At 38.9% G+C, this 14,616-nt stretch overlaps 1 protein-coding gene across 2 annotated transcripts in view; it reads left to right on the top strand.

Moving 5' to 3' along the window:
* The window catches only part of LOC120533526 (zinc finger protein 664-like), a 210,087-nt gene that overhangs the window by 190,759 nt on the left and 4,712 nt on the right, over positions 1-14,616 (top strand). Inside the window, exon 3 of one of the 2 annotated variants that reach the window (XM_039760453.1) lies at positions 1,384-1,705. In XM_039760453.1, the coding sequence (XP_039616387.1) occupies positions 1,393-1,705 (313 nt within the window). In that variant the 5' untranslated portion in view covers positions 1,384-1,392. Of the gene's footprint in view, positions 1-1,381; positions 1,706-14,616 lie in introns of both variants that reach the window. The other variant, XM_039760452.1, reaches the window with a different exon arrangement.

Raw genomic sequence — 14,616 nt, 5'->3', positions numbered from 1 at the left:
TTTTTTAACATAATCCTGAGGCCTAACTTGTATAAACCTTCCTTAACATTAACTATTAACAAAATTCTGTGACCCTAACAGTATTGAATGTTCAATCAAAGTAGTGAATACTGTTGACACACAACTGTGCAAGATGGCCTCCTTCTTCTAACCAGATAAGAGCTGAGGGTGTGGTGACTCCTCGGCTGGGTGTTTCTTTCCATTGTAGATAAAGGAGAGGAGATAGTTAGCAGCAGCACTCCCTCTCATCCTGGGGTGTATTTCTCATCTGAACAAATCTCTGCAGGTGATCCCTAGTCACTCATGTGTGACGACAGGTCATTTTCTAATTCTAGATTTATACACAAGCACACACAATAACAAGGTGTCATTACTTTTGTAAGAAACATCTAAAGCAGTTAAATAAATCCTGCTTAACAGGAGCTCTGAAATAAAGGATAAATGTTGAACTGATAAGTTTGATTTCACACTGGAAGCTTCAAAGCTGGTAAAAAAGAAGTGGCAGATTTAGAAAATTAAAGTATGACAAGCTTGTGACATTTGATTTAATTTGACTATTCTGTTAAATATTGCTCTTTAGTAATATTTTTTAACCAGCTAATGATGCAAATTTAAATCTTGCAATAGCAAGTGTTGCAGTTCAAACAGAATGGGTCTGTGATTAACTAGACTTTAAAACCATGTTGTTACAAAAATATCTTAGAGTTTTTATTTAAATGAAAGTATCCTGAATAATCTTGGAATTCAGTAATTCAACAGTATAATAATAATGTTTTGAATTTTAATTTTCAGTATGGATTTTAAGCAGTGTTTTTCAACTACTGTCCGAGAATGATTAGAAATGTGCACATGCTAAGATAAACCAGACAGTTCATGATATATCATTCTTTATAAACTCTGTGCTGAAACTCCCACCAAGATTGTAATCCCTACCTTGTGCTGTTGCACTGGCGGATCTCCATCCCTGCCCCACATTACATTTCAAGGCTTGAATTTTATTTTGACATTTCTGAATACCAGTACTTTATTGAGGGGTGAATAGGATTTCTGTGTTTGCTGTGGTATCAAAGGGTATCCAGCATTTTAAAATTGTGTTGTATTAGTATGACATACATAAGTTTTAATATCATAACATCACTAATATCAACAGAGGGTGCAGAGTCATAATGGTGTGTCGTTAAGGCGTGAAACACTCCCTGAGACTGTTTGTTTCATATCTGGTCACCAGTATGAAGATTGATTACTTACTCTGCCCATGTGGTCTTGGTGAATAACTTGACTTGACTTCTTTCTTAACTGATGAGGACATAGAAAAATGGAACTTAAATGTGTTACATTTGTATTGCACTTCTGAATTAATTTAACCCTGTGTTCTGTACAGAGAAAAAGAAGATGCCAAAAATGTATCCAGCTGGCCAGAAGAGTTTACAGAAAGAATGTCAACGTGAAGAGGATGTCTCTGAAAAGAGGAACAGAAGAAAGGGTAGGACTAACATTCAGAGACCCCGCAAAATTATAAACCGTATCAAGGTGAAAGACTGTAATCCTCAATATATGGGCCCAGATGAAGACTTAAACAGATTGGGCTCCAGTTTGGGCAGACGCTGCTCCTTGAAGGACAGTAATGCCCACAAGCCGTCAGAATCCTCGAAGACTAACACAGTGAGGCCCAAGAAGAAATTGTGTCCAAATCAAACTGGAGAAGGTATGTGCTAAATTAAAATAAGGCAGTTATGATTTACCTGAAGGGTGCTTTCTTGCATTGTCACTCTGCTTAGAAACAAAGGCTTTTTTTAAAATATGGGTTTCATTTTTAAAGTATAAGGAACAGAAACAATTAATCCTTTGGACTGGAATGAGTTGTTCTTGAAGTTTTTTCACCTAACACTATCAGTTCACAATTCCCTTGGTTTGGGTTGTATCTCTTTTTAATTATAATCACTAGCTTAATGTCTTTATTATGAAGAAAACCTTTTAATAGATTTTAGACAAATTAAAGAGAAGTCAAAGAAAAATCAAATCTGTTTGTTTCTACCTTTCTTTATAGAAACCCTTTCAAACTATAATGTATTGCCTTTTTACTTTCTCCATATATAGTATTGTGGAGTAGACATTTCACCCATTTGACTTTTCAATAAATGTACACAATTTAGACCCCTCTGAATGAAAGTGTTTCACGTCTGCCTGTGTGCAAGAATCTCTGTGCATCATCCATCCATCCATCCATTTTCCAACCCGCTGAATCCGAACACAGGGTCACGGGGGTCTGCTGGAGCCAGTCCCAGCCAACACAGGGTGCAAGGCAGGAAGCAGTCCCGGGCAGGGTGCCAACCCACCGCAGTCTCTATGCATCAGTGGAGTGCAAAACCTGTGAATGGATAAACCAGTCCTGTTCACATGTATCATTATATATTCTGAAATTGCAAAGACTTTGTGAATGTGAAGAAAATCGGCTCACTGAACTTTACTGAGTTAAACGTTTTTTTTTTTCTTGAAGTGACACAAACAAAATTGTTAGTTAAAGCAGGATTTCATCTAAAACGTGTGAAAAATTCTATGAAATTAATTTTAAAGGATTTTGATGCTTTTAGCCATTTCCTGTTTACTGTCAATTCAGTTGCCCCGTATGAAAAGGGGCTGATCTTTGTGATTGGTGGCTTTTTTATTTTTGAAGTTTTTGAAAATACAAGTTGGTTCAGTACTTGAAATCTTTTTGAAATTCTCATCCATTTTAGAGCAATAGAAAAAAATGATTCAGTTCAGGTAATTGTATTTTGTAGCACTGTTCACTGAGTGGTGGCTCTAATAAATTCACAGGTATGATCTAATGAAACATTTTGCAAATGATTAATCACATAATGAGTTAAAACAGACAGGAAAACAAAGCCGTTTCAAACTGATTAACATAAATGGAACAGAACAGTATCTGTCAATGAAAATCAAATATGAAGAACACGGCCAATTATGACAAAGCTAGATGATTGAGGATACCATGCCACCATCTTAAATAAGGAGGCAATATGACATCATGTGATGGTGCTGAGCCACGTCAGCAGCCACAAAATGTCCACAAATTATACGATTGACGGAAGAGTAAAACAACTTATCAAAATAACAAAAATACAGTGATTGGGGGGGTGGGGGTGTTATATTACAAAACATGCCCTAAACTCGGAATAGGGTGTAGGTGATATCGGAACTTGACAAATAATGCAAAAACAAACTTTAACTATAGGAAGACAGTTCAGTTAGTATAGCCTACATGACTGTATGCCACCCAGTAAAGGCGTTTTAGTGTTAGGAATTATTACTTTTTTTTTTAAATAGCTAAGGCAAACTACGAAAATTCAAAACAATTAATGTAGACGAACAGTCCATCCACCAAAAAACCATGGATGAGTCCATCAAAAAACTACACGGAGTGAAGGAAAATGTCAGAATTAAAACCATGATCTTCTCAAAATAAATACTCTTCTGGTGCTGTATCAGTTTAAAAAGGGTTGCTATGTAGACTGATGTCTTGGGTCTCTAGCCGTACCTTTTGCTCAACTTTAAGGATAGGAGTAGCCTTAAATTTGCAATCAGGAAATCAATTGACCAAGAGCTTTTCAAAAAGTTTTTGAGACAAATTGAACTTTTCACAAAACTGTTAAATATGTAATTATTTAAAAATAGTTGGAAAAGTGGAGAGGAGGGTGACTCATGGAATCTAGAATGACAACCATACAGGCACTCAAATGATGACTGACATTTTAGGAGCAGAGTAAACCGGTACATTCCTAGAAGAGTCAGCAATGGGTAGAAAATCAACCAGGTCATCTTGATTAGGACCAATCAAACAGCACAAGTGTTTCTGTAGGCCTCTGTTAATTCTTTACATTTGCCCATTAGCTAGACATTTTAAGTTTTATAGAACAACCAAATCTCTGACAGAATAGTTTCTAGAAGCGAGAAATAAATGGAAGACCACGGTTTGATACATCTTGATACAGAAAACCATAGATAGCTACTATCAGTGATTTCTAGAAAGACATCTGCCAGGTGTTTAGTAGAAGGGAATAAGATGCACACATGTCAAAACTCAATCTACCTTCACAAAAATTGTATTAAAACCCTTGGAGGAAGGCATATCAGTAATAAAGTCCATAGTTTACTGCTCCCATGAACGTAATGGTACCAGAGCAGTCCAACATATAGGTTGTATAATCCCAAACATCTTCATGCATACTTTCCCACCAAAAATTTGGCTTAAGTATCTTTAAACTCTGTGGTCAGATGATACAGTTCCAATATTTGCTTTATATGGCGGGTTGGATAATGGATGGATGCTAGGAGGAACATACACACACACACAGCCTGAAAGAAGGTATTTTGGGCAGACTCAACATCTGTAATTATATTATCAATTAATGGTAAGAATATACAGTGGAACTTGGTTCACGACCATAATTTGTTCCAAAACTGTGGTCGTAAACCGAGTTGGTCATGAACCGAAGCAATTTAACCCATAGGATTGTATGTAAATACAATTAATCCATTCCAGACTGTATGAACTGTACGTAAATATATATGTAAATATATGTAAAGACTAAGCACAAATATAGTTAATTACACCATAGAATACGCAGTGTAATAGTAAACTAATGTAAAAACATTGAATAACACTGACACAAAACAGCCAGGCTCCCTGCTCAGCTACATGAGTAGGCTCTCTCTCTGGCTCGCTCTCTCTCTCTCTCAGCAGCACGCGCTCGCTCACTCTCTGTTAGAACAGAGATGAACATTTGAACAAATCCAAACTTTAATTTAAAAACCAACCACAAACTACCAAAAAAGTAACAGTGAAGGAGATCACTCTATTAGCCTTACAGCCCAATCGCTGTACTGTACTATACAGTAAACATTTTTTTTTTTTTAAATGAGATTTAAGCACAGGGAAAAAAGGAAAATTTGAAAAATCTGTAATTTAATAAACCACCAAGAAAAGTAACATTGCAACAAATCTCGCTACGAACCACTCCATGTAAACACTTTTTTTAATGAGTTTTAAGCACAGGGAAAAAAAACGAACATTTGAAAAAAGAGAAAAGTAAAATTGCAACAATTCACGCTACGAACTGAAAAATTTAACTTTTGAAAAATCCGTAATACAAAAACCACCATGAAAACTAACCTTGCATGAGTCGAGTTCTGGCATGAAGTGAGGAGGAACTGGGTGGAGCGGAGGTTACAGTTTTGAGGGAGAGTTTGGCTCCGCAATGGCGGGATGTTTTCCTTCAGGTGTTTTCTCTCTTGTGATTTCTTGGGTTTCTGGTGTTTTTAGCTGTTTAGCTGGTGGGAGAGAAAGCCTCATGCAGCCATTCCAAAAACAAAGTCCTTGCGACCCAACCCTTCGTGTTTGCCCTCCACATTACTGGCAGTCTGGCTTTGTTTACGTTGTGCTGTTTGAAACCCTAATTTCTCAAATTGGTAAATGAGTTACCTGGTAAACAGTTTTTCTACCTCTTCCAGCACTTGAAGCCTCTGCCTGGTTAACGCTGTAACTCCTTTTGCAATATCAGCTGCTTTAATAGATTCTTTCTGCTTTAGAATAGTCGAAATCGTAGATTTTGACTTCTTGTACTCGGCAGCAAGATCAGTAAAACGAACGCCACGCTAAAACTTTTCAATAATTGCTTTCTTTACTTCGATTTCAGTTTTCTTCAAAACTTTCTTCTCACCACTCTTCACTTGCTTAGAAGCCATAGTTAACTGCAAAAGCACATGAAATACTGTAGAGCACAAAGAGAGCGCAGGTAAAGCACACACGTCTGACTGAGAACAAAGAACAGGGAGCCGCTCTGCTTAAATACAGTAATCGGCACGTATGAACCGGCAGGCAGGCACGCTCTCTCTCTCTCTCAGCAGCAGGCAGGCAGGCAGGTCTGACCGAGAACAATGCAACACGTGTGGAAATCATCAGCGCGCACAAACCGAAAGGGAAACTGGCTTGTTCGTATACCGAGTGTGTGGTTGCGAACCAAGGCAAAAGTTTGGCGAACTTTTTGGTCGTGAACCGAGTTGTACGTGTACCGAGACGTCCAAGAACCGAGGTTCCACTGTACAGGTAAACTTTCATTACAACAAACTCCTAGGGGACCTAAAAAATATTTTGTAACGAAAATTTTGTTGTAATGAGATTCTGTATTTCTTACTATAGTGCTTTCTTTAACTTGTGTCCACGCGTTTTGCAATCATTTCAATAGCTTCTTTTGCGTTAATTTTCCTCCTGCCTACAAGTTATGCTGACAATAATTTTTCTCAGCATTTCCTTGTGATAAAGACACTTTCAGGGTGCAAATGATGCCCAAATCCAATGGCTGAAGCACTGCTGTGCATTTGGGTGGGAGGAATTCAATGCAAACATTGTCTTAAATTTGGAAGCATGTTGTGGGCAACACAGTTATGAATCAGGATCTGAATCATCCTTTTTTTCCTCATATTGTGAGGTTTCTGAACTCTTTTGAGAACCCCCCCACTCCCCACCCAACGGGAACGACATGCTGAAGTGCATCCCAAAACACAATTGCAGCATCTGTGGAAGATTGTTTGTCTGTTGCCGGGTCAGGGTAACAACAGGCTCATCGCGCTGCAGTGAAGCAACACAGAAGCAAATCATAAAAGATCGGGGTTCGCGCTGTAAGTCCCTTTCTTGCACCCCAAAACACGAGGCTGAGTCTCAGTACTTTTGCCAAACTTTATTCTTATACTTTTTGAAACACAAACTAAGTGGCTTACAGTCACCAAAAAAATTTTTTTAACATATCAAAAAAATTTGCATGCAAGTTCTTCGCGTTTGGGAGGTCTTACCAGCTAATTCTGCAAGTAATGTAGTTCACTGGCCTAATCTGCAAAACCAAATAATGAAGTTAGCTAATGTCAACATGCTGGGAAAACAGACATACAGTCATATATCCTTCTTCACAGTGTAAAACTGCACCCAGTTGGGTGTATCTTGTTCTGAAGGCCTCCAACCTTTCTTGAGCTCATAAAATTGCACTGTATATGCCTGCCTCCAATCGGCACTCGGTACAAATGAGTCATTAAATGTGAGAGGTCTTCCAATATCGTAATGCATAAGTAAATATTCTGAATAGTTCTTCAAATACTTCTTTTTTGCTGAATATCAAAGGGACATCCCTACCTCATTTTTGTTATAGGAAAAGGGCAAGTATATAGTGTTTTAAACAAATAAACATACCCCACTTCAAACTCTGTTCTATTGATAACCTGCAGCAAAATGGTCTTTATGTGTTTAGCAAGAGGAAATACACAATTTATGACAAAGGACTGTGTTAAGATAGCAGAAATGTGATTTTAAAAAAAGGTTAGGTTATAGATGAAAAACAAGAAGGCAGAAATTTATCATCAATATTTTAAGTTAGAGAGGCTTGAATCTCTGATGTTAACTGGAGAACCTGTCTGGTTTGTATAGCAACATAAAGAACAACTTGTTGACTCTTGAATTTAAATGTGTGCAAGAGGTGCCATACTTCTTTGTAATAAAAAGAGGATGGGATAGTTGATTTCAAATGGAAGAAATTCTCCGCCTTCCTACAGCTATATACTCCATAGCTTGGCGTGTCCGTGATGTGGGAAATTATTTAGTGTAGCAGTTTTAAAATAAATATGGAACAATTAGTAACTGTGCTAGATTGTGGTCTTCAGAGTAGGACTGGAGGTGAAGCAAATATTTTGAAGTCCTAGCATTTGATGTCTGATATATAATGGCAGGTACTTCTGCAATAAATCTGAAAATCAAAAAAACATTGGGCAGAGTTCTTATATTAGCAGTGCTCATTTCATGAGGCTTAATCAGTCTCTTTTCCAGATAAACTCTAGAATTTTGACTGGGCAAAGTAAAAGGAGTAAAGGGTACTTTAATATTTCTGGCCTCCCAGTGTGTGTATAAATCTATTATTTCTACTTCTTCTTCCTGACCTTGAGCTGGATAAATATGTCTTATTTCTACGCAATTTATAGAAAAGAAAAATACATGCCTGAACCTTTCTTTATTAATCAAGTAACTGTAAAACTAATAGTTATAACTACACTAAAGATCTAATGTCTCTGAACCATGGGATTTTGTGCACCACTTCTTCTTTCAGCTGCTCCTGTTAGGGGTTGCCACAGCGGATCATCTTATTCCATATCTTCCTGTCCTCTCCATTTTGCTCTGTTACACCCATCACCTGCATGTCCTCTCTCACCACATCCATAAACCTTCTCTTGGGTCTTCCTCTTTTCCTCTTCCCTGGAAGCTCTATCCTTAGCATCCTTCTCCCAATTTACTCTGCATCTCTCTTCTGCACATGAGCAAAACAATGCAATCTCGCCTCTCTGACTTTGTCTCTCAACCACCCAACAAGAGCTCACCCCCAATGCAAATCTCAGCATCTTTAACTCTGCTACTTCCAGCTCTGTCTTCTGCTTTCTGAGGTCTACGGTAGGAGCGATGGATGCATTCAACGTGGAGGTGGGATTACATCAGGGATCAGCTCTGAGCCCTTATTTGCAATGTTGATGGACAGGTTGATGGACAAGATTAGACAAGAGTTGTCGTGGACTATGATGTTTGCTGATGACATTGTGATCTGTAGGGATAGTAGGGAGCAGGTTGAGGAGACCCTGAAGAGGTGGAGATATGCTCTATTGAGGAGCAGAATGAAGATCAGTAGGAACAAAACAGAATACATGTGTGTAAATGAGGGAGAGGTCAGTGGAATGGTGAGGATGAGGGGAGTAGAGCTGGCGAAGGTGGATGAGTTTAAATACTTAGGATCAACAGTACAGAGTAAAGGGAATTGTGGATGAGAGAGGTGATGAAGAGAATGCTGGCAGGGTGGAATGGGTGGAGAAGAGTGCCAGGAGTAATTTGTGAGAAACGGGTATCGGCAACAGCGAAAGGGAAGGTCTACACAACAGTAGTGAGACCAGCTATGTAATATGGGTTGGAGACGGTGGCACTGACCGGAAAGCAGGAGACAGAGCTGAGGTGGCAGAGTTAAAGAAGCTAAGATTTGCATTGGGTGTGACGAGGATGGATAGGATTAGAAATGCATACATTAGAGGGTCAGCTCAAGTTGGATGGTTGGGAGACAAAGTCAGAGAGTCGAGAGTGCATTGGTTTGGACATGTGCGGAGGAGAGATGCTGGGTATATTGGGAGAAGGATGCTAAGGATAGAGCTGCCAGGGAAGAGGAAAAGAGGAAGGCCTAAGAGAAGGTTTACGGATGTGGTGAGATAGGACACGCAGATGATGGGTGTAACAGAACAAGATTCAGAGGACAGAAAGATTAGGAAGAAGATGGTCTGCTGTGGCAACCCCAAACAGGAGCAGCTGAAAGAAGTATGTAAATATACTATGTGGCTTACTGTCTAATAATTTTGATCGCCCAGGGCGTGAGTTCAGACTTATTCCAATAAATTAGCTCCTCAATTAGCACAGTTATCCAAACAAGGTGGAGTGGTCATAGGGACCATAACTGATGTAATGAGTCCTTGGCAATGTCAATGTCACTGTACATGTAGATGTACTGGCTTTATCATCCTTGACATTTCTATATGGGGTCTTCTCTAAATGGTCTGCAGGTCATGTTGGCCACCCTTGCTGCTCCAGTTGCTCTTTCTTTTTCAAGCCATCACCAAGCCATTAATGATAGTTACTCATGGCTTGTTCCTCGTCCATGGTAACTGCATCCTAATATGGCTTCATGTGTTTGTTAATTCAGTCTGCAAATGTTGGGATTGTTGAAGTGTTAACTCCATTAACATGCTTTTGTAAAGTGGGTTGCAAAAGGCATATACTGTTAAACACCGAATATTCTCCTGTAGTGCTATTTTATCTATACTAATAAAAGGCAGAGCCCTCACTGACTGACTGACTCACTCACTGACTTATCACTAATTCTCCGACTTCCCGTGTAGGTAGAAGGCTGAAATTTGGCAGGCTCATTGCTTACAGCTTACTTACAAAAGTTGGGCAGGTTTCATTTCGAAATTCTACGCGTAATGGTCATAACTGGAACCTATTTTTTCGTCCATATACTATAATAGACTTCTGCTCGATGCCTGTGGGAGGCGGAGTTGCGCACATGATGGCACCAGCACAGCTGGGAACCTTCGATGCATGTACACCGAGCGGCTCACGTGAAATGACACAGTGCACAGACAAAAAGCAACAGTTCCAAAGAGTGCTGAACAAAAACCGAATTACACAATTCAGAAGGCAGAAAAAATATGAAGCGTGTGATACATACAAGCATATTCATAAGTGCAGCTGCTGCGGAAACAAAGCACACGGTGGAAAAAGTCAATGTCCCGCTAAAGGAAGACAGTGTAAAATAAAAACCCGTGCATGCAGTGTGTCACGTCTCAGATAAAGAAGAAGACGAGCTGTTTATTGATGCAGTAAGAAACGAATCGATGAATGAAACCTGTTATCTTTACAACGATTGACAAACACGGAATGTAACTTGAACACAACACATCCTACAAATACGAACCTGATTGAAAGAAATAATGATAATTAAATCCTTGATGACAACAACACTCACAAAACAATTACTGTATATTGACAATTATGTTACGTTATTTTTAAAATGTTCCCTTTTCTTTTTCATAACTTATTTAACACACTACTTCTCCTCTGCGAAGCGCGGGTATGTGTGTGTGTATATATATATATGTGTGTATATATATATATATGTATATATATATATATATATATATATATATATATATATACAGTCATGTGAAAACATTAGGACACCCTTTGAAAGCATGTGGTTTTTTGTAACATTTTTAATAAATGGTTATTTCATCTCCGTTTCAACAATACAGAGAGATTAAAGTAATCCAACTAAACAAAGAAAACTGAAGAAAAGTCTTTTCAAGATCTTCTGTAAATGTCATTCTACAAAATGCCTATTCTAACTGAGGAAAAGATAGGACACCCTTGCCCCTAATAGCGAGTGTTACCTCCTTTGGCTGAAATAACTGCAGTGAGACGGTTCTTGTAGCCATCTACCAGTCTTCGACATCGGTCTGAGGAAATTTTACCCCACTCCTCAATGCAGAACTTTTTCAGCTGTGAGATGTTTGAGGGGTTTCTTGCACGTACAGCCCTTTTCAAGTCACCCCACAGCATCTCAATGGGATTCAAATCTGGACTTTGACTTGGCCATTCCAGGACTCTCCATTTCTTCTTTTTCAGCCAATCTTTGGTTGATTTACTAGTATGTTTTGGGTCATTGTCATGTTGCATGGTCCAGTTCCGCTTCAGCTTTAATTTTCTAACTGATGGTCTCACATGTTCTTCAAGCACCTTCTGATACACAGTAGAATTCATCGTGGATTCTATGATGGTGAGCTGACCAGGTCCTGCTGCAGCAAAGCAGCCCCAAACCATGACACTTCCACCTCCATGCTTCACAGTTGGTATGAGGTTCTTTTCTTGGAATGCTGTGTTTGGTTTCGCCAAACATGTCCTCTGCTGTTGTGTCCAAATAATTCAATTTTGGACTCATCTGTCCAAAGAACATTATTCCAGAAGTCCTGGTCTTTGTCAACTTTATCTCTGGCAAATGTCAGTCTGGCCTCGATGTTTCTCTTGGAAAGCAAAGGTTTCCTCCTTGCACACCTCCCATGCAAGTTAAACTTGTACAGTCTCTTTCTGATTGTAGAGGCATGTACTTCTACATCAACAGTAGCCAGAGCCTGCTGTAGTTCTCGAGATGACACTTTAGGGTTTTGGAGACCTCTTTTAGCATCTTGCGGTCTGCTCTTGGGGTGAACTTGCTGGGGCGACCAGTCCTGGGCATGTTGGCAGTTGTTTTGAAAGCCCTCCACTTGTAGACTATCTTCCGGACAGTGGAATGGCTGATTTCAAAATCTTTTGAGATCTTTTAAATCCCTTCCCAGACTCATAGGCTGCTACAATCTTTTCTGAAGTCCTCTGACAGCTCTTTTGTTCTCACCATGGTGCTCACTCTCACTTCAACAGTCAGGAGCACACCAAACTAAATGTCTGAGGTTTAAATAGGGCAAGCCTCATTCAACATGCAGAGTAACGATCTACTAATTATGTGCACCTGGTGTGATATACCTGTGTGAGATCTGAGCCAATTTAAGAGGGAATACATGTGAGGGTGTCCTATCTTTTCCTCAGTTAGAATAGGCATTTTTGTAGAATGACATTTACAGAAGATCTTGAAAAGACTTTTCTTCAGTTTTCTTTGTTTAGTTGGATTACTTTAATCTCTGTATTGTTGAAACGGAGATGAAATAACCATTTATTAAAAATGTTACAAAAAACCACATGCTTTCAAAGGGTGTCCTAATGTTTTCACATGACTGTATATATATATATATATATATATATATATATATATATGTGTGTGTATATATATATGTGTGTGTGTGTGTGTATATATATATATATATATATATATATGTGTGTGTATATATATGTGTGTGTGTGTATATATATATATATATATATATATGTGTATATATATATATATATATATATGTACTGTATGTATATGTATGTGTATATATATATGTATATATCTATACTAATAAAAGGCAAAGCCCTCACTCACTCACTGACTCATCACTAATTCTCCAACTTCCCGTGTGGGTGGAAGGCTGAAATTTGGCAGGTTCATTCCTTACAGCTTCCTTACAAAAGTTGGGCAGGTTTTATATCGAAATTCTACGCGTAATGGTCATAACTGGAAGCAGTTTTCTCCATTTACTGTAATGGAGATGAGCTTCAACGCCGTGGGCGGAGTTTCGTGTGACATCATCACGCCTCCCACGTAATCATGCAGTACATAGAAAACCAGGAAGACCTCCAAAAAGCGCTGAAGAAAACATGCATTATATAATTGAGAAGGCAGCTAAACAATAAGAAGCGCGAGTGACATATACAACCATATTCATGAGTTCTGCTACTTCGAAACAAAGCACGATGTAAACCTACACTTTAAATTAAGTTCATAGACAGGCTGCGCTGGCGTTTGTAATTTAGTGCCTGCCCATATAAGGCCGTCCGTCAGCGCAATCCAATAGCAAACTGCCACTAAATATTCACGGGTGAAGGACTGTGCTTATGGAGAGGAAGATGAGATGGTCAGGGTGGTGTTTGACACAAACTCAGCGAAACTGCGAGAGAAAGTTTTAAGTGCCAGGACTAAGGTAACATTAAATACAGCCATGGACATAGCACGAGATGGCACCAGCACAGCTGGGAACCTTCGATGCATGTACACCGAGCGGCTCATGTGAACTGACGCAGTGCACAGATAAAAGCAACAGTTCCAAAGAGCTGAACAAAAATGAATTACACAATTGAAAAGGCAGCAAAAATATGAAGCGTCTGATACATATAAGCATATTCATAAATCCAACTACTGCGGAAACAAAGCACACGTTGGAAAAAGTCAATGTCCCGCTAAAGGAAGACAGTGTAAAAAAAACCCGTGCATGCAGTGTGTCAGGTCTCAGATAAAGAAGAAGACGAGCTGTTTATTGATGCAGTAAGAAACGAATCGATGAATGAAACCTGTCATCTTTACAACGATTGACAAACACGGAATGTAACTTGAACACAACACATCCTACAAATACGAACCTGATTGAAAGAAATAATGATAATCAAATCCTTGATGACAGCAACACTCAGTAACACTCACAAAACAAATACTGTATATTGACAGTCATGTTACGTTATTTTTAAAATGTTCCCTTTTCTTTTTCTAGCTTTTTTAACACACTACTTCTCCGCTGTGATACGCGGGTATATATATATATGTATATATATATCCCGATCTACATACTCGAATAATGGATACTTTATTCGCCATCAATGATTGTTTTGGTAAAGCCATACTCAGTGTATTCATTAGATGAACGGTAAAAAAGTAAGAGCGAGGGAGGATGACTTATTGAGGCATGCAGGCTGTAGTGCGTCAACTCTATCTGAATTGCGATCACATTTGAAAAATATATCTTTTCAAGTTCTATTTAGTCCATATGTGTCAAACTCAAGGGCAGCGGGCCACATCCGCCCGGCGTAATTATATCCGCCCCGAGATCATTTTATATACTGTATTATTGTTATTAAAGCCCGGGTATATGAAGCGCTGGTAACACAATAAACTACAGATCCCATAATGCAGCGCTTCAGCTGCCTTGCCGAACACTTACCGTTAATCAAGTCTACCTTATGATGCTGCAAGTTATTGCGAAGCTAGCTCACACGATGCTGAAGAGAAAAGTTGATTCTGAAAATAGAGCCTTTAAAACCGATGGGAGGCTGAGTATATGTTTACTGAACCCGTGTGTCTCATTTGTGGAGCTAATGTGGCTGTAATTACAGAATTTAATCTAAGACGGCACTATGAGACAAAACATCAGGGTAACCTGAATGCAATGCAGAAGATACAGAAAGCAGAATAATTAAATAAGAATCTGACACTTCAGCGGACGTTTTACCCGTGCACAATCACAAAGTGATTTCAAGTGAAGCTGCTTTTATGGGAGACACAAATGCACCAGTTCACCTTGCCC

The sequence above is a fragment of the Polypterus senegalus genome, chromosome 8 (assembly GCF_016835505.1).
Source record: "Polypterus senegalus isolate Bchr_013 chromosome 8, ASM1683550v1, whole genome shotgun sequence".
NCBI classification, from domain to species: Eukaryota; Metazoa; Chordata; class Cladistia; order Polypteriformes; family Polypteridae; genus Polypterus; species Polypterus senegalus.
The sequence above is the reverse complement of the archived record's forward strand: the minus strand, read 5'-3'. Positions and strand labels throughout refer to the sequence as shown.